Here is a 20,168-nt window from a genome sequence, read left to right as displayed (position 1 = left end):
TCCTAGGCAAATTCTTCGTTTTTTTTTTCGACGAAAATGCCGAAAAGGCATTATTCAATGAATATACCCCCCTTACTAGGTATTTACCAAATCTAGGAGGAGAGTCAGGCCCCCCTAAACCCACATGTGGCACCACTGACATAAAGATAATGGGGAATTATTTGAAAATTTGACAATTACTTGATTGTAAGAAAAGAACTTACCTCAGAGTTAGGTACATTGGTCGAATAGCAAATAGCGGGATTGTGTATACTTTGATCATGATTGCCATGAAAAGGGCATACAGAATGACTTTGAAGAATCCTACAGAAAAAAAAAAAATCATTAACAAACATATATGTATTATAAGCCCTATAGTTTGACCGATCTGGTGGTCAAATCAATAATAGGATTAGCAAAGATTTATTTAATTGGACCAACTGATATTTGAAACTAATTTCATTGAATAATTTAACTAAAAGACTCTTGTTCTGATTGAGAAATCAACTATATTCATTCTACGCAACAGGTGGGCTTCGAATTATAAAAAAAAAAAAAAAATGTGGAAAATCATTAAATGACACGAAAGCTATTGTTTTTTTCGTTAGTTCATGATTCGAAATTTATAAAGCCCACTTTTTAATTTTTCATTACCATTTTGTCATTCTTTGATTAACTGTTCTTTACAAAGATTATAATTTCTACTTTATCCAAATAACATACGTTTTATTGAGTCACCTTTTTACTATTCAGAAACTTTGCAAAAATACAATTTCTGAATTCATTAATCCCAACATAGGTGCTGAACTGATAGTTTTAAAGTGACTTGGGAGGAGGGGATGGGGGTAAATGCCGCGTATATTACTATTGTTGACTTTGTATAAGCAATTAGAGGAGGAAATTAAAAGAGACTTTAGCCTCTTTTTTCTCAGGGAAAAAGAGTGAACAAGTGAATACAAAAATTGGTACCGTAAATACAATCTAGCTGTTTACAATGAAATGAAGAATGCGAACACAAAAGGACTGGAAAAACTACCAAACACACTTCCTGAGTTTAGATACGACTTCTTCACAAATATTTGAAATATTTGAGACGTCGTATCTCTGCTGGTTGATGTGCTTATTTTTGGTCATTGACCATAAGTTACGTTGGGAGTTTTCCCCCGACTAAAACAGGAAAATACAAGGTTGCCACAGGCCCAAGAACAGCAAATAATTAAGCAATCCAAATGATTTGCTAGAAATCGAAACACAAAAATACAAACAAACTGAAGTTGCATCTTCATCTGGCCTTGTCGTCAAAACACTGCTATTCAGGTTTTTGGAAATCTTGCCATAAAAAAAAATCCCCCATTTGGAGCAATTATAATATAACTTTTTAACTCCTAATGATCAAAAGTGTTCAATAAATTGAAAATTGAGAACCAATGCAGCAAACAAAGGTAAATCCGCAATGAATCATTAATGGTAGCAACCTTGGTTCAGGTGTCAAAAGAAGGAGGATCAGTACTGTCAAATGATCTTGGCTTATTCCAGGCGACTTTTAAAATATGGAGAATTGACTTTTAAAAGACTCGTTTCTTACATCATTTTCAAAAAATAATCTTACAAAAATACGCTGAGCTACTTACTGACAGTGCCATCTTTTAGGAATAAATAATTTTATTTCTCTTTTCTTCTATTCTATTTGATTTTCTTAATTTTATACCTACTTACAAGTAAACGCCGTGAACAATAAATAAAAATTTGAAAAAAAAACAACAAACAAACAAAGATAGGCAAAGAATGACTAAATTACAAATATCAGAATGGAAAATCATTCTTTACTTAATAATTATACTGTTAACTGTCACAACAAGTTAAATCTGTTCTGTGAAAAAAAATGGAGAAATTCCAAGAAATGGAGGCATAACACGTCTCCTTTACTAAACAGTTTCTAACCTAACTGTTGTAGAAGGAGGGGTATGGGAATTTTTAGATTCAAATTTATCTGATTCCACCCTGGGGATTCATGGGTGCCACACTGGACTATACTGGTAAAGCCGTCAATTTTACTCTATGAATAGAAACTATACAAGCTACCAAAAACTTTATTCTTAATATCGTCATCATTTACTTGAGCAAAGACACCGGGGGTTTGATATGATTGAAACACGAGATCTTTCACAATCTCTATTTCTAAGACTACTGGACATAGCACTAGCAGAGTACAAACTCCGTTATATTATTCGGCTATACTGGCGTTCAATTGCAATCAGGCATTCAATGAGATAACACCAAAAAGCACTTCAAAAGTGAATCTAACTGCTTCTACAGTAAGCCAGTTCCATTATACTTTATATAGTTTTGTCACTGTAATTATTATTTATTGACAAACACACATACAATAAAACAAAAATATGGAAAATGAAAGAAAAAAAAAGAACATTCACATTAGCAAAATGACAAAACAGTCATGAAAATTCAGCCTACAGGAGAAAAAAAAAACTCACTCATAATTCAAACAAGAATACTGAACCATGGGTGACCTGTTGTCTTGTTTGTTTTTATACTTTCCACGAAGTTTTGATACTGTGATTTCTGGGACTTCGACACAACATTTATTGTTCAATCTTGTGCTTTGTATCCTCAGTTGTAACTAGATGTCTTATTAAAAAAATTGTTCGGCTAAAAGCCTCAAAATTCTATTTTAGTTCACCTTAAAACTATGAAAAACTCACTAGTCCTTGTTTTTGGGAAAGATAGTATAAAGCATATATTCACTGATTATTTGTACCTGTGGGTAAAAAAAAAACAAAATCAACTCACCAATAACAAGGTCCAAATATAAAACATAGACTGTTTTATTTTCCCATGGAGTCTCTGACCTCGAATCAATGGTGTGTAGCAGATATTTGACAGCTGTTGACGCAGCAATGGTCAGCAGAATTGCATATTCGAATCCAAAGACCAACTGTACACTGGCACCCTTCGTAACCGTTGATAGGTAAGCTGAGTATATGAAGTAGGCATCCAAAAATGATAGCATTACAAGAAGGGCTAGAACACGAGAAACGACAAAAGATTAAATATCTTGCATTAAACATTAACGTCGCATATTAAAATCCATTTGAAATTATAAAAGTAAAAGAAGATTTGTAAAACGGTAATTTGGTTATTTGATAATTAAAAGGTAAACGAAGGTATGTAAAACGGTAATTTGGTTGTTGGTAATTAAAAATGTAAAAAAGGTGTGTAAAGCGGTAATTTAGTAATTGGTAGTCAAAAAAGTAAAAAAGGTGTACAAAACAGTAATTTGGTTACTGGTAATTAAAATAAGCAATTTGTTATTAAAAAAGTAAACAAAGGTGTGTAAAACGATAACTTGGTTATTGGTAATCAAAAAAGTAAAAACAGGTGAGTAAAACAGTAATTTAGTTATTGGTAAAGGAAGGAGTGTAAACCAGTAACTTGGTTATTGGTAAATAAAAAAATAAAGAAACGGTAAAACGGTAGTTTGGTTATTATTAATTAAAAAGCAAAAGGTGTGTAAAACGGTAATTTGGTTATTGGTAATTAAAAAGTAAAAGAAGGTGTGTAGTTTGGTTTAAAAACGGCAACAGCTCAGGGTTGAACTATTTCCTTAATCTTTATTGTCTAAATATTTTAGTTCCAACAATTTCTTGAGAGATACACCAACTAGTAGCAAACTTTAGTCTCGCCATGGTAAATTTCGAATCTTATTGTAAGCAGTCATATAAAGGGAAATCATGTAGCTTCATATCCATACTTTAAGAAGATTATGATGAATTCATTACCCGAAGGAACAGGCTTTACTTGAAACGGTGAAAATTATCTTTTTTACCCATTGAACAAGAGAGAATGAAGGTGAGGAACAAATAATTGCTTCCCACGTTACACGCTACACGCACCCATGATTCAGACTATCACTGGTTTTAATATTAATACCAGATAATATGAGTCTCTTCTGTTCTCTCTCTATCTCTTTTTTTTTGTCAATCAAAGAGAATGAACTCGCAGTGTCAACAATGAAATTCGTGCTTTGTAAACGGAGAAGGAATAGGGTCATTTAATCAGTCCCCACGTTACGAGCACCCGTGATTCAGGTTCACAATGGTTTTAATACCAACACCGAATGGTACGATTCTACTCTGTTTTCTTTCTATTGTACATTATCAAAAGAGAATCAACTCTTAGCGATAGCGATGAAACTTGTGCTTTGTAGAACATATCAAATCATTTAAAAACATAATAGAACTATCGTTACTTTCTCTCGCAAAATACAACTGCGGCCCCTGACCCAAGAATATGTCACACATTCCTTTGACACAGATTTCTTGACAATAGCAAATTCGTTTTTTGAACCCACTACCCAGCATTAGCTGCAAATTATTTAAGCATCAACAGTTTCATTAACGAAGGAATCAAGTCTTTATTAAATTTATGATTTTTTAAATGTTTTTGAATGCAATAATGATCTATTTATTGCCCACTAAAGTAAAAAAAAAAATAGCAGAGCAACAACAAAACAAAGAGAACAACAATCAAAATTATAAAAATAATGGCAAGATAAGAAATTAACAAAAAAGAAAATAACAATAACAAAGCTCACGACTATGCAAAGAGCCTGATTAGAAAAGTAAAAATTAAAGGTAATGAAGTAAGTACTTAATAAATGCCAGAATTATGCACAAATATCCACACATATGCATAATTTCGAGTGCGTTTCTCACAATTTTCTTAAAAGAAAAAACTCGTCGGAACTATAACAGGAACACTCGCTATAAATTAACACAAGGTTGGGACTAAAATAAAATTGGAAAATTGACTTAGTCTAGTCGAACGGTGAAGCTTGAATTTAGTACATTTATGTAAATTTAACAAACTAGCATTTTTTTTTTGTTTTGTAAAACAAATACTTTTGTAAAACAAAGTTCTACAACTACCCATGCTTTCATATATGAAAAATTTATTTTCAAGTTGTTAATACTTACAGCTAACACGTATGTGAAAAAGCCAAGAAATAACGGGGCTTCTCTCCATCTAAAAGAAAAAATAAATTAAAGGTTCAGCTTAAAAAGAGATATAAAAACTAAAAGACTTTCTTCATCCAGCAAAACCAAAATTTGTAGTATAACCATTGAATAAGATATACTGATATTAAACAGAAAAAAACTTTGTGGATACAAATTTTACGATCGGGCTGTCCACAAATTTATATTCTGTCCATACCCGTTATTGGCCTGTCTATATCCATACCAGGGTTGCCAAAACTTTTCGTGACTAAAGTGTCAAATTCAGCAAAAAGGGACACTTTTAGTGTCCTCCTAGAAAATTAGCCAATATACTTTAAAAGTTGACAAAAAAAGGCTTTAAATGGTTTTCTCACAACTCCAGAGCCAGATTTGCGTTCTTCTTTTTCAAGTAAAAGCAAAGCGGTTCTTCAAATAAGTAAAGTCCCATTTAAAACCTCAAATCACCTTATACGCCAAGAAGAAAAAGAATTTAGCACAATTTCTCTGGTTCTCTTGAACCTTCGGTTGTAATAGTTATTCTTCTTCCGAAAACTCAGTAAAGCCTGACAGTTTTCGTTTTCGTTGTCTTTGGCAAAAAATTAGAAAGCGCGGTCTTATTTCAGGAGCTGCAGAAAATTTTGAGTCATTTGTGTTGCGTTTGCGGTTTTACAGGAACGTAAAGAAATGGAGTACAACTAAGATGAATGACAAATTGTGTTGTTTAGATATGTGTTTTCAGCCAAAATGTCTACTCTGTACGGTGATAAAACCTGTCTTCACTATGAGCCGCCCCAGCCGTCTCGGCCGAAAAACGCCATAACGAAGAAGGGGCTTAAAATAGTTGTGCCAGCAGACCACAGATACGATGTCTGTCGCTGCCTACACGGCTTAATTGCCCTCGCTCCCTCTTTTCCTTTAGTAGCATATTAGATCTTCTACAAAATTTTGTCTACCATTTCCCAAAGTCTGGGGCTTAATCATTTTAAGCCAGATTGGGCAAAGGTGGTATTCCTCTATCTCATGGTGGAGGAGTGGCTTTTTTTGTGAGTGTACCCTCCCAAATCGGATTCTTTCATCTCCTGAAATAGAGAACTCAAAAACTGAAGTTTTATGGCTCTGGACCAGACCCAAAAACCTCCCAAAAGACGTATCTTGCATGATTTTTTGTATTATTTATTACCCTCCTCGTAGTGGATTCAAGAAGGAGCTGACGGCATATCTGCAATTTTATACTGACAGAATTTGCTGCAAGTACCCCTTTGCTGCAATTACATTATGTGGTGATTTTAATGAGCTAGACCAAAAGTGGCTTAGCGCTGCTTTTAGTCTTGATCACGTTGTCAGGTCGCCTACACGCAGTGATAAAACCCTAGACTTGATTTTTACCAAAATTGAAGATTACTATTTTGCCCCAAAAATTGCCCTTCCATTAGGGACAAGTGACCATCTATGAATCTTTTGGACCCCTTTATAATCCTTTCCCGCTAAACCATTGATCAGTTATTCAAATATGCCCATTACTGACGAGAAGATTTCCCATTTCAAAGTAAAACTTAGCTCCAAATCCTGGGCCAATATCCTATGTCTTACTAATGGTGATAAAATGACTTCTAAGTTTTCAGCAGAACTTTTCCAGTTATACTGTGACACGTTTCCAGTGAAAAAAGTCAATCGCTAATCCACTTGTAAACCATAGATAGATAAAAAAAATTTGTGCCTAATAAATGAATGCGATGGACTCTTTAGAGAAGGATTTTTCCAAGAATCTCGAAAACTTCGAAACATTGTTATTAGTGAAATCTGTAAAGCAAGAAAAGAGCACAGTGCTCACGTGCTCAATAAGTTACTGTATTCTAACCCTAAGAATTTCCACAAATGTATCCAAGATCTCATGGGAAAGGTCTCTTCTAAGTTTCTCTTGCTGCATAGTAATGGTGACCCTGTGACTGCGGACATCATAAATGATTATTTTGCTTCAACTTGTAAAGATCACCCGCCACTCCAAAATACACCAGCCAACAGTGCAGTGAGTGAAATTTCTGTGATTGAAATACATTAGACTCAGCTTAAACTCGAAAATCTTGATACAAATAAGTCAGTATACCCAGGTGATATCCCTACCAAATTGAGTGTGAAATGTGCCTCTTATTTAAGTGTACCTCTAACTGCAATTTTCAACCAATGTTTTGTGGATGGTATTTTTCCAGTGTGTTTTAAGCGAGCTATTATGTCACCTACACCGAAAAACAAGACCCCAAAAGTTCCCTCCGATTTTCTCTATTTTCTCTAAAATTTTTCAAAGTTTTATTTACAATTTCCTCTTTAACGATATTCAAGATAAAATTAATCCAAATCAGTTTGGCTTAAGGCCGAACCATAGCACCACCCATTGTTTATGTTATATACTTGACACTGTTTTCAAACATCTTGAGTTACGTAGTTCCTATGTTGAGGCTGTTTTTGCTGATATTAGCAAAGCCTTTGACAACTTGGATCATCAGACAGTTACTGATAATGCAAGGGCTTTAGGTGTCAGAGATTTTGTTTTACGCTTGGTAGCTAGTTTTTTGTCTGATCGTGAGCAATGTGTAGTCCTCCCTAACGGAGATTCATCAGGTTTTACCTAGATTTCCTGTAGAGCACCCCAAGGGACTAAATTGGATCATTTAGTATTTTTAATTGTTTTTAACAATGTTTTACCAAACTTTGACAACACTTTTAAATTTGCAGATTAATTGACATTAATTAACCTTTATCAAACCCCTAACACTTCGGGTGTTGAATCACTCATTAACAACTTAAAGAACAACCTTGACAATGTTAAACTCAATCTAAGCACACTGAAAAGCAATTTAATGCTATTCTCCTTTTTAAAAAATGTACCCCCAATCAATAATTACCTTTGCATTCCAAATTTAAACATGGTTAAGCTGCTTGGATTGCATTTGGACAATGACCTTAAATGGAAATCTCACTCTTTTCACTTATTTAAAACAGGCGGTTTCCTCCTTAAATATTTCTCCCTTCTCAAACGGTTCTCAAATCAATCAAGAACCTTAAAATAATGTATTTTTCTTATACAAGACATTGTCTTGAATGTGCTTGCCCTGTCTGACACCCTAGGTTAACCACATCCCAATGTTCCAAAATTGAAAGCATTCAAAAAAGAGCTATAAAATCTATACTGGGGACATCCTATACTACTTACGATGAAGGTTTGGCTAGACTTGAACTCACTACATTGGAATCACAACGTCACTTCCTTACCATGAACTTTGGGCACAAGTGCCTTAGTTCTGACTATCATAGACGTTTTCTTCCCCCCTTCAAAGAATACCCCCTAATCCTTCCCAATGCAAGACTTAGTGCTTGTAGAGCTCCAAATACCCAACTTGACTTGTGTCCCCAATTGTTGACCATGAGGTACAAAAACTCTTTTGTTCCCTATTTTGTTTCACATTTTAATAATTGATATAACTTTGTAACTATGTTTATCCCTTAACGTTTATTTTATCATTGTATTTGTTCTGACATGCTTATGCTTTAATGCAGAATTAAACTTTAATGCAGAATTTCTGTACAAGAAATCTGTTGAAATCTTCAGCTTTCATTTTTGAAAAAAAAAATCAATTTCTAGTGGTTAACCATTTTGGAGAAAAAAACTTTGGCTACATCAATCTGATTTCTGTTATTTGGTTTTCTGATTGGTCAGCAAATAGGTCAGGTTCGGATTCATTCTATATTTTCTCATCCTAGTCGTCAGCCTTGCAGTACCACCTCGGAAATTTGTTAAGTAATATTGGCGAAATCTGAGACCAATCCACCAACGCAGCACTACAAGTAACCATCTGCTTTAAATGCATGAGGAAATCCACAGTTTTTATTTCCAACCAATTTTGCAAGTTAGTTTTAATGTTTGTTAGTTGAGAAAATTATCTTTCAGCACCAGCACTTGAGTGAGGTAACGCGCATAAGTTCAACATAAAGGTTTATAGTTCAAAGAATTTGGGAGTGCCGTCAGGATTCTTCCCATCTAACAAGAGCTTCCATAACTAAGATGATGAGGAAACTAGCTCTTCACCACCAGACTTCAGGCTCATTTCTTCTTTGGAATCTGGCAGGCTCAGGCACTGGTTTTCTAGAGTGTCTCTAGCAGACTCTATCTCGCTGTGACTTTTCCCCAGTAGTTTGCTAAATCTGATGGTTCTAATGGACTAATCATTTCAACAGTTCCATTCATGGCAACTTTCGGGTCTAAATACACGAGAGCTTGTAATGTCTTATCTTTATGATTAACCCACTTTCTCATCTGCTTCACCAGTTTGATGTAGAATCCCAAGCAAGTCAGCCTAAACTGTTCAACAGCTTTCCCTGATGCTCCTTCTTCATTCACTTAAGCTTCTGTGTTGGGACCACACAACACATCTTTGTAGCTTCAGGGATCAAGAGGCAACTCAAAAGCATCACTTCTGTTCAGGATTCCTAGTTTCATGAAGCATCTCATGATCACTTTCAATGTTGATCTGAAGCTTGTTATCAAAGTGTGGATCGTTGCGTCCCCAGACTGGAACTGTATGTTCAATGTATTTACCTTACCAAGCACAGAAGCCAGAAAGTACAGATATGCCTTAGTTGTAGGCTCTTTCATGTAGGCTTGAATCTTGGATGCCTTATCTTTTGAAGCATTGTCTGCAAAGGGTTCCTTTGACTGTTTCACAAAAAAGGTAACCAGGGGTGACCACACTGCATGTGATTGGGTAGGTACAATTTTGCCAATTTGCTTATGAAACGGCTTGGAAGCTTGGTTGGTTTTGATAACAGTCTTCTGTTTCTGCTTTAAACAGTCCACCAGGTTACAGAATGTAAAGCAAAACATTTTTCACTGTTGTTCTTGCATCCTTTCATCACTTTGGGCAAAAAGCACATTTTCTTAGTTAGCACTTGGCACACTAGATGTGATGTTCAGTCGATGACAGTATTACATGTTTACAGTTACCGGATAATTTTCTTGTGGGTTAGACTGTGCCCATATGGAACAGGTCCACCCTCTCAAATGCATGTGAAACTAAACTGCATATTTACCAAAAGCTTAATGTCTTAATTCAGGAAATCAACTGAGGTTCACCCTCGTCCAAGAAATGATTAAGCAGCAGCAAATCAGATCAGGATCAGATAGTTTGCTACTAACTACTATCCAGGCCAAACTCCTGCATACTCCTGTAGACTACAAGTAATAAAACACCCTAAGCTTTTACTTACCAGCAGCAATATGCTTGCTTCAGTTTTTTATCAAAAAAACTTTTTCTAAACTCTCTTGAACAAGTCACATGTTTCACTAAGTTTGAATTTTTGCGCTTTTGAAAAGAAAAGCAGTGCGGATACAATAAAAAAAAATCCCTAAGACGGAAACGAACCTGAAAAGCACAAATTAAAAACAGTTACAGTTAAGAAAAACTGAAAATAAAATACATATGGTACTGATTTTGAAAAAATGCCAAAAAGTGTCCTTTTTTTCAAAAAGTGGCCTTTTTTCACCCAACAGTGGCACGGTGTCACCCAGAGTGAAAAAGTGTCAAAAAAGCACTAAAAGTGTCCCTTTGGCAACCCAGATCCATACTTGTATATTTAATCAGTTTCACCAATGATGTGTAACACAATTTAAAAATTATGCTGATCAATGATGTGAAAAATTATGTTCGTTGACTGGATGCAAGTCAAGATTAAGGTCCTTCACAAAAAAATTATTGTTCGTCATTGTCATTACGAAAATTAAAAAACGCATTTACTGTTTTTCACAGACGAGCTATAAATTTTAAAGAGGTTTCTCTAGTGAATCTTTTTCCAGTGGTCCTATTTGCAGAGGCATATTTTCCCCATAGGTAGTAGAGCAGAGTCTCCGTGATTACGAAGATAATTCTTTTTGCGCCTGAAGCTCAAAGACCGTATGACTTAAATTTACGGGCTAAATGTAAGATTTCAAATATCCTAATAGAACAATGTACCTTCTAAACAATTAAAACCTTGTTATCTTTCATTCGTGTATTCGAGATAAAACCTTTTATTTTATCTCAAAAATTTCTTTTCAATTATTAAAGGTTTTGAGAAAAAAAATTAAAAAAAAATCATAGAAACCTTTCGTTTTTGCTGCGACAATGAGAGCTTTAAGAAAACGGGCTTTAAGATCCAAAATGTAAAATATGGCAAGTTTTCAGCAATTTAAAAACAAATTATTGTTTTGCCTTTTTCATATTCTTTAGAAAGTACAACAGCAGATGGATTAACCATTTTCCAATTTCTGATTGATTCAAAGTCTTACTGGCAAGGTAAAATTCGATTATAAAGCATTAGGCTTACATAAAAACCGACTGTAATAAAATTATAAGAAATGAATAATATTAATAATTCAGCTTTTAAGCTGGGTACACTTCTAATCTTATTTCAACCGTTAAATTGGTTTAATCCCAAATTCAAACTCTTGAAATAAGTTTATACTAGCTTATACAATGAGGTCCAGCCTTAGAACAATACATTAATAGTGGACAATTAACCATTGAAATAACATAACATTTTTTGCTTGTTTTTACAATTGTACCAGAACATTGTCTTTAATTCTCTTTCTGATGGTCAATTGAACCCAACATGCTGTTTTAAGCTCCAATTCCCTTGACTCCAAGGTGAGTCCAACTGACTCCCTTGAAGCATGGGTCCACTTGCAAGGACTAAATGCCCCAGCTGAAGTCTGAAGAAAGCGAAAAATTCAACGTTATGAAACAGTCAACAGAAGTCATTTTTTTTCATCTAAGACTAAAATAGGCTGTATGTTTCTTCATTACCATTTTAATATGATGATTTATAGGTAAAAATAGTTCATCTAAAAACATTCCTTGTACATCACTAGTGAAAAAAGAAATTTAACAAATCCTCTCTGAATAGAAAAAACTCGAGGAATGATTATCTGACAAAGTTGAAAAATATGCAAGAAATCATATATTTTTTTCAGTAAATTAAACATTGTTCATTAGCGGTTGTTACCGATAAATTTTGGTGTGCGCCTTCTACCACCTAGCACGCCACATACCCCCTACCTCGCCAGGGGCATGCGTATCACCGGCTGAGAAATCACTTTTTATCTTATGTTAATAAAAACCCCATTTAATCTTTACACACTCGTTTTTAGGGTGGCCCAGTAGTTCAAAGATATTTCATTTGTTTTTCCTATACTGATTACCACCTCTCAACAAAAGCTAAGTCTCAATCTCAGGATCCTTTACCTCTTTACGTCAAATTTACTTCGTAAATCTTCATTAAAACAAATTTTGATTGAACTCATTCCCTTATATAATTAAATAGAAAAATAAGTATTTTCAACTGAAAGTAAAGAGCAATATTACAACTCTAAACAAACAAAAATTATTTCGTATATTCAATAAAGATTCCTATTGTAATCAAATAGCCCCTGTGTTTCAGGAATCGTTCTTAAAAAAATTAAAACAAACTGTCAAACTCTAGCGTAAAGAGCAAGGAATTGATGAGGGGGCACCCTTTCATATACGGAATAATTTATGTTCGTTTTGAGTTTCAATGTTGCTCCTTATTTTTGGTTGAAAAAAATTGTCTTTTTAATTTAATTTCTGGTCTTATTCAAATAATGCCGGTGAATCTGGCTCACCCTCCATGAAAAATTCCCTCCCCTCACAGGAAACTCCTACCTGGAAAATTTCTCCCACATAAAATACAACCCCCTCCCCGTAAAATTTCTTACAGTCGGTTCCATCTTAGCTTAAAATTCCCCCCCCCCCTTTTCGTAAAAATTTCTTGCAGAAGATTCAGCCTGAAAAATTCTCCTTAGCACACTTTGATTTGAAAAAGACTTTAAGTTTTAATCGTTTTTTCAATCGCTCCGGTAATCTCCCCTTCCGTGGAAATTAACTTCCTGGAAATCCAAACACGCAGAAAATTTCCCTAGTCCAATTCCCCCGGAACAACTCCACATACAAAAGTGAATAGACAAAGACAAAGTAAAAGAAACAAAAAGAATTCCGAATTCTGTCAAATCTCCCAAGTGTAAAATTTCCCCGGGAACCTTCACCTCCGGAAATTTCCCTCCACACGGAAAATCATAACCATGAAAACCTATCTCAAGCACAAAATCACCCTCCCCCTCTTCCCAAAAATCTCTGCGTACTGCCCAATAATAAATACTCAAAGTAAACAATGGGAAAATTTTATAACTGAAAGACCTATCCCCAGAGGGAGGGGGGGTTATGTTATCTCCAAAGGTATAATTTTGTAGACTTTTTAAATGCACTAAACAATATGGCTATCTCAAAATTTAGATCAGTCGATTTTGGGAAAAAAGCGACGTGGGGGGGGGGCTAGTCACCCTCCAATCTTTTAAGTCACTTAGAGCGCAAAAACTTATAATTTACATTCAAAAGAGCCCTCTCCCTATGTTCTAGAACCATTGGTTCGATACGATCACCCATGGGGAAATGAAAAAATAAATAAATGGGAAATTCATAACAAAAAAAAACACGCATCCGTGATCTTTCCTCTGACAAAAAAAATATAGAATTTCACAATTTAGCAGATAGGAGCTTAAAACCTCTAAAGTAGGGTTTCTGATACGCTAAATCTAACGGCGTGATTTTCGTTATGATTCCTTGACTGTTAAGGAGTGATTCCTCCCTTTTTCTAAAATCGGGCAAATTTTCTCAGGCCCGTAGCCTTTAATGGGTAACACTAAACTTAATGAATCTAATAAATTTGAAATCAGCATAATAAGCCATTTCTTTTGATATATTTATTGATAGCAAAATTGCTTTTTTTTTTAGAGTTTCGGTTACTATTGAGCCGCGTCACTCCTTACTTACAACGAACTGTTTGATTATAAATTTGACGTTGACGTTAACTCCCCTCCTGCTGTTCAGCCTAGAGGACGTTCTATGGCAAGTCGATTCTCACTTCTTAATAAATAGTAGGAGGAAATCGTATTTCCTGAAACTTTAATTCAAATGTCCTTTAATCTTGCAATTCTTGTCAGAAACTGTATGACAAGACTAACTATCATACAATTTTCTTCTTCACTATCAAATCCTCCTAATAACATATATAGGCTTGACTGCACTTTCTTCTGTCTGAAAAATTCGGTTATTTCACGTCTTTCTTGTTCGCTTTCACGGCAAATTATCATCAAGTGTTCTATAGTTTCTGAAGCACCACACTTAGGACATTCCTCACTCTGTCCCAAAAATTTTGCTTTGTAACAACCAACTCCAGCATGGTGTGATCGGAGTCGAAACAGTTTCTTTGCTTCATATCTAGTGAGTCCTTTATACACCTTCGTTTCTATATTTCTCTGTTTTTTCATAGTCACAAAAAGATTCCCAGTCAAATCTCTAATCGCTTTAAAACCCTGACGATCAATCTCTTTAATCACTTTATCAAATATCATAACTTCGTAAGGAGTGTCCATGTCGGTTACAAGTGTTCCTGACTCAACTGCGGATTTGGCTTTCAAATCTGCTATTTCATTTCCAGAGATCCCAATGTGGGCGGGAATCCACTGAATAACTACTTTCTTCTTTTTTAATATGTCTTGTAGTTTAATGTAACATATAAGGACATCTCTATTTGGTTTTGCCATAGTATTAGCATTTACAACTGCTTGAATAGCACTTTTTGAATCAGAGCAAATGATAACCTTGTCCTCTTCAACAGATTCCTCAATGAACTCCAGCACCTTCTTAATGGCGTAAACTTCTGCCAGGAATACACTGCTCTCTGGAGGTAATTTAAATTTTTTGGACACATTTTTGAAAGGGCACCAAAACGCTGCTCCTACATGCTTCATTTCATCTACTTTTGATCCGTCAGTGAATAATGGAAGGTATCCCTTGTACTCTTTTTCCATCATCATGCAGAATGCCAAGTCCGCTGGAGTATCTTGGTCCATATTGAATTCTAATCTTGAACTGATCCTGTTTTCCTCCCATGGTGGAGGGACACCTATTTCAGCAACTCTTAACATTTTGGAAAGTACTATATCAATTCCATAACTTTTACAAATTTCTAATGCTGCTTCAAGACAATTGGATTGATTTCTTGCTTTAGATGTGTTGGCAGTTGCTTGGCGACCAGGTTTGATGATTTTTGACTTAACTGGGTGGTTATTTTCTAAAGACCAAATCCTCTGTACATATTTTAAAAATCTGATCTTTCTTCGTGTTTCCAGGTCTGCTAGACCACTTTCTGATAGAAGGAAACTAACGGGTGTTGTTTTTCTTGCTCCAAATGCAATTCTTATGGCTGAGTTTTGGATTACATCTAATCTTGCAATGGTTGAGTGACAAGCTGTGCCATAAATTGTTGAGCAATACTCCATTTTAGGCAATACATATTTGATATAATACTGGATCAAAAGTTCTGCTGGTAATCCTCTAGCCATATAGGCCAAACTCTTCATAACGTTGAGTCTTTTCAAACATGTTGATTTAAGATACATCACATGGGGTTTCCAGGTAAGTTTATTGTCAACTACTACACCTAGTATTTTTGCTTCACTAACATATTCAACTGGGTGGCCACATAAGTAAAGATCTGGAAGGGTTCCAATTCTTTTCCTAGTGATAACAATTGCCTTCGTCTTTGTTGCAGAAAACTTTAAGTCAGCTTCTTTGGACCATTTTTCTAATTTTGCAATGACCTGGGTTATTAGGGTCTTTATATGGTAGGTGTCACGCGCCATGACCCATGCAGTATTGTCATCTGCAAAAATAGCTCCTCCATCATCCTTCATGTTGATAGGAATATCATATGATCCTATGTTGTACATGTCAGGCCCCAATGCTGATCCTTGAGGGATTCCTCTTTCAGGAAACACTGTTATATTTGAAATTGTTCCACCAACTCGCACTTTAACTTTTCTTCCTATTAAATAATCATTTAAAAATGCTAACGTTTGGCCTTTTATGCCAGCTGTTACTAGGTCTCCAACCATTTTTCTATGAAGCATATTATCAAAAGCACCTTCAATGTCAATTAAAATCGCTGCTAAAATCCACCCATTTTGCAATGCATATAATGCCTCCTGTTTGAGGCACATAAGACTATCTTCTGCACTTCTATTTTTTCTAAAACCACACTGAATGTCTTTCAAAATTTTCTTCTGTTGTGTCACAGCTTCTAGTCTCTTCTTCACCATCCTTTCCATAACTTTCCCCAAAACAGGGAGAAGGGTAATGTATCTATAGTTTTCAATCTTTGATAAGTCTTTGCCAGGCTTTGGTAGCATTACTGCTTCACCATACTTCCAAACATCAGGAAATTTTCCCTCCCTCCATATACCATTGATTAATTCTAGCAGTACATTTATCCACAATTTGGGGAGCGACTTCACGAACTGAAGTCGCTCACAAAATTTTGTCTGGTCCAGGAGATGTATCAGGAAGCTTATTAATTACATTCATTAATTCCTGTTCAATGAATGGTCTATTGTATGGTTCGTCTTGTCCTTGTGTTCCAAGGTCACTTACTTTTGTGTCCATATTGGTCTTCTTCTGTATATCCGGATCTCCCCGGCCAACGGTAGAGCTCATAAATTTGGCAGCTGCATCAGCTTTTTCATCATCAGTCACAAGAAGCTTATTATCAGATGCAATAGGTGGGTTGCTCCGGCCTGAAGTTGCTCTGTTATTCATCTTTTTCATAAACTCATATACTTTGGATGTTGGTTTTCGAAAGTCAAGTTTGTTTATAAAGTTATTCCATGATTTTTTCTTGGCTTCAAGTACTGTTTTTCGAAATATAGCATAAGCTCTGTTCTTTTCAATAAGGCTATGAAGATTTCTCACCAGATTATATATTCTCTTTTTTGATTATATATTTTGATATTTGATTATAAATTTAATTTTAATGCATTACCTTTCCAACATAAAATAAGCATTTAATTCAGGTTAGCCCAATGAGCGATTTTGAAAGAAAAATTGGCGCTTTTCATGATTGAGTTGGATATTACTATTTTAAACGAAGATTCAACGATTATATCCATCCCAGAGGTAAAATTAGGCATATAATTAGCACAAAACAATATCTAGCAAGAAAAAGATGTATTCTGATAACCACTTCTTCAGAACGGAAAGATGTGTACAAAGATAGAAACTTTTCACGGCTATGATAACATGAAAATCAACTCCTTGAAAATGAATCCCCCTCCCCCTCCCGAAACCTGAATTAACATTCTGGGCACAGAAATGGACTAGTGGCATTTCAAGTATCTCTTAGTCAATGTCTCTCACACAACCAAACACATTATAACAACAACAACAAATTATATTTGTCAAACAGTTTGTGGTAAGGAGCGATGCGGCTAAATAGTAACCAAAATTCTAAGAAACAGAGCCTTGATAACAATGGATACATCAAACGAATCAAATTTTGATGCTTATTTAAAATATAGGGCCTAATAAATTAATCAAGTTAAAGTTGCCCATCAAAAGTTATGAGCCTGAGAAAATTTGCCCAATTTTTGAAATAGGGAGGAGAACACCCTCAAAACATCAAGTGATCTTAATGAAAATCACACCATTCGATTAAACATATCTGATAACTTTACTGGAAATGTTTTAAGCTCATATGTGCAAAAATGTAGAATTTTTTATTTTAGGTTTCTATTTTATACGTGTTTATTTGCTGTTTTTTCCCAGGGGTGACATATCGAACCAGTGATCCTAGAAGATCGGGAGAGGGCTCCCTTGATCGGAAATCAAAAGCTCTAGTGCCCTTTTTGAGTGAACAAAAATGTTGGAGGGCAGCTAGCCCCCTCTCACCCAAATTTTATTCCCTAAGCAGTCCCATCAAAATTACGAGATAGCCATTTTATTCAGCATAGTGGAAAGATATAACAGCTATATCTTTGAGGATGATTTGAACCCCCCCCCCCCCCCTAAGGCTCCCAGGGGAAGGGCTGCAAGCTATGACCCTTGGCAATTGTTTACATAGAGCTATTGGGAAGTATACAGATACTTTTCGGGGGATATTTCTGGCGGGGAGAGGGAGAAAGTGGAAGGATCTTTCCACGGAGGAATTTCTTCGGGGGGGGGGAGAATTTTTCATGGAGGGGGAGCTGGAATTCCAGGCATTATTTAAAAAAAGATCAGAAATACAATTTAAAAAAAAAAACAAGTTTTATCAACTGAAAGTAAGGAGAAACATTAAAACTTAAAACAAACAGAAATCATTACGAATATGATGGGGTTGCACCCTCCTCAATACCTCACTCTTTACACTAAAGTGTTTTTAGAACTTTTAAAAAAAGCTTATTATTCTAATTACATGGCCCTTGTGTTTCAGGTGTCATTCTTAAATAATTGGAACAAAACGCCAAATTTCAGCGTAAAGAGCGAGGTATTGAGGAGGAGGCAACCGCCTTATATCAGTAATAATTTCTGTTTTTTTTAAGTTTTAATGGTGCTCCTTACTTTCAGCTTAAAAAAGCTTGTTTTTTTAATTTAATAAATATACACAGAGCAATAAATATAGTTTTTTTTGGCTTTTTTTGTGAGGTGGAAGAATTACAGGAGGATGACAGGTTATTTCCTGGTTTATATTGTAGGTGATTCGGCAACTCTATTGTTAATTGATATGTGAAATTTGAAATAAAATAAACTTTGTATGAGAGAATAATAGTTTTTAATGTAATATGCACAGGACTATCCCTTTAGACAGCCTTGAGTCTGACTCTTTCGGCTGCCCAGAAGAGTATTGTGTTGTAAATATTTTGTTGAATAAAAATAGAAATAAAAAAGAAGAAGAAGAAAAGACAAGAACGAAACAAAAATAAATACATTTGCCAGAACGATTACTGCTTGGTATTTGACCTATGAGCACATTAATTCTCTTCGATAGGTTACCAGATGATGATAACTGTAGTGTCTGATTTTATGACTACTTTAGAGAGTAGCAAGAGATAAAATAAAGCTTACAAAGTCAACACGATCTTCAGCAAGCCAGTGAAAGAACTTGAGAAAAAGCAAAACTGTGAAGATCGACACAAAACGAAAGCTGAAATCATCCTTGAACACGGTGAAGGCTAGACATGTTTCTGTTACAGCATACCATGATCGCTCTACCACATGCTAGAAAAAATTACAAATTTAGGCTAAGTCAATGTTCAAACTGTTCTAAAAAAAATTAAAAGATGTTAACAGTATTTTTCCAAAAATCGTTTAAAATCTCTAATCAAATAAAAAATTACCGAATTTTAGTCTTTGATAATTCTAACTTTTTCTTTCTGCTCAGAATCCAACAGCAGAATAACCACCGACGTTTCTTCGTAGACGGTTTCAATAGGAAATTATTGTTAAAAGCGCTTTTTATATCTCAAAAAACGTCGTACACAGTTGCTCTAAATTAGAAGTTGGACTAAATGAACTGTGGGCATGGAAGCCCACAAAACCTTATGGTTTCCCTCAAAGCCTCTTTTTTTACTTGTTCATCCGAACTACCAGACGAAAAATCTGACGAAACTTGGCCGTTACGTGTTTCAGAGGCCAAAGACATCGACAGATTCCCTTGCAAAATTCTTCAATAGGTCATGCAAATCCGCCTATATGGTAGGGTTGGTGACGACTATCCAAGACAAAGACAGGCAATCAACCCGTAAAGCAAACATAACAAAATTGGACATCCTCAAAACCCGACGCCTCTACAGGTACGGCAGGTCAATCCAATAACAAGCTGAGAAAAAGCAAAGACAACTTGGAGCCTTTTTGTTGCTTCAAGAAGTCTCACTGTCACATGCGCAAAGCATCACTTCCCATGCTTGAACCTTCCACCAAAGATGGAACATTATGGGAAAGGACTTGCCATCATTTTAGGGGCAGATAAAGAGATCTGGAACTTAGTCGTGCTAAAAGAATAAGTAAGTAAGCAGATGATTTGATAGCGCGTGTTTGTTTAGATAGTACGTATTTTTTTTTTTACTGTTTTCTGCTCTTTCTTTGCTTACTCTAATATCTTTTCTTTTCTGCAGCCGTGACTGAGGATTCGACAGTTGTATTTTTAGTAGTTCGCATTTAGACTTATTCGTCATACTGGACTTTTTCCTTGTATACTCTTTTGATACATCATCTGTTCAAAAATGTTTATCCTTGATATTGAACACCCATACAGGGG

The 20,168-nt window shown here is 35.2% G+C and overlaps 1 protein-coding gene across 1 annotated transcript in view; it reads right to left on the bottom strand.

Moving 5' to 3' along the window:
- The window catches only part of LOC136029093 (E3 ubiquitin-protein ligase synoviolin A-like), a 62,414-nt gene that overhangs the window by 27,487 nt on the left and 14,759 nt on the right, over positions 1-20,168 (bottom strand). Inside the window, exons 4-7 of the mRNA XM_065707153.1 lie at positions 18,977-19,129; positions 4,974-5,022; positions 2,788-3,018; positions 204-303 (exon numbers count right to left, since the gene is read on the bottom strand). Coding sequence (XP_065563225.1) covers positions 204-303; positions 2,788-3,018; positions 4,974-5,022; positions 18,977-19,129 — 533 coding nt within the window. The remainder of the gene's footprint in view (positions 1-203; positions 304-2,787; positions 3,019-4,973; positions 5,023-18,976; positions 19,130-20,168) is intronic.

Source organism: Artemia franciscana, chromosome 7 (assembly GCF_032884065.1).
Source record: "Artemia franciscana chromosome 7, ASM3288406v1, whole genome shotgun sequence".
NCBI lineage: Eukaryota > Metazoa > Arthropoda > Branchiopoda > Anostraca > Artemiidae > Artemia > Artemia franciscana.
This window is presented reverse-complemented; position numbering and strand designations above follow the sequence as displayed.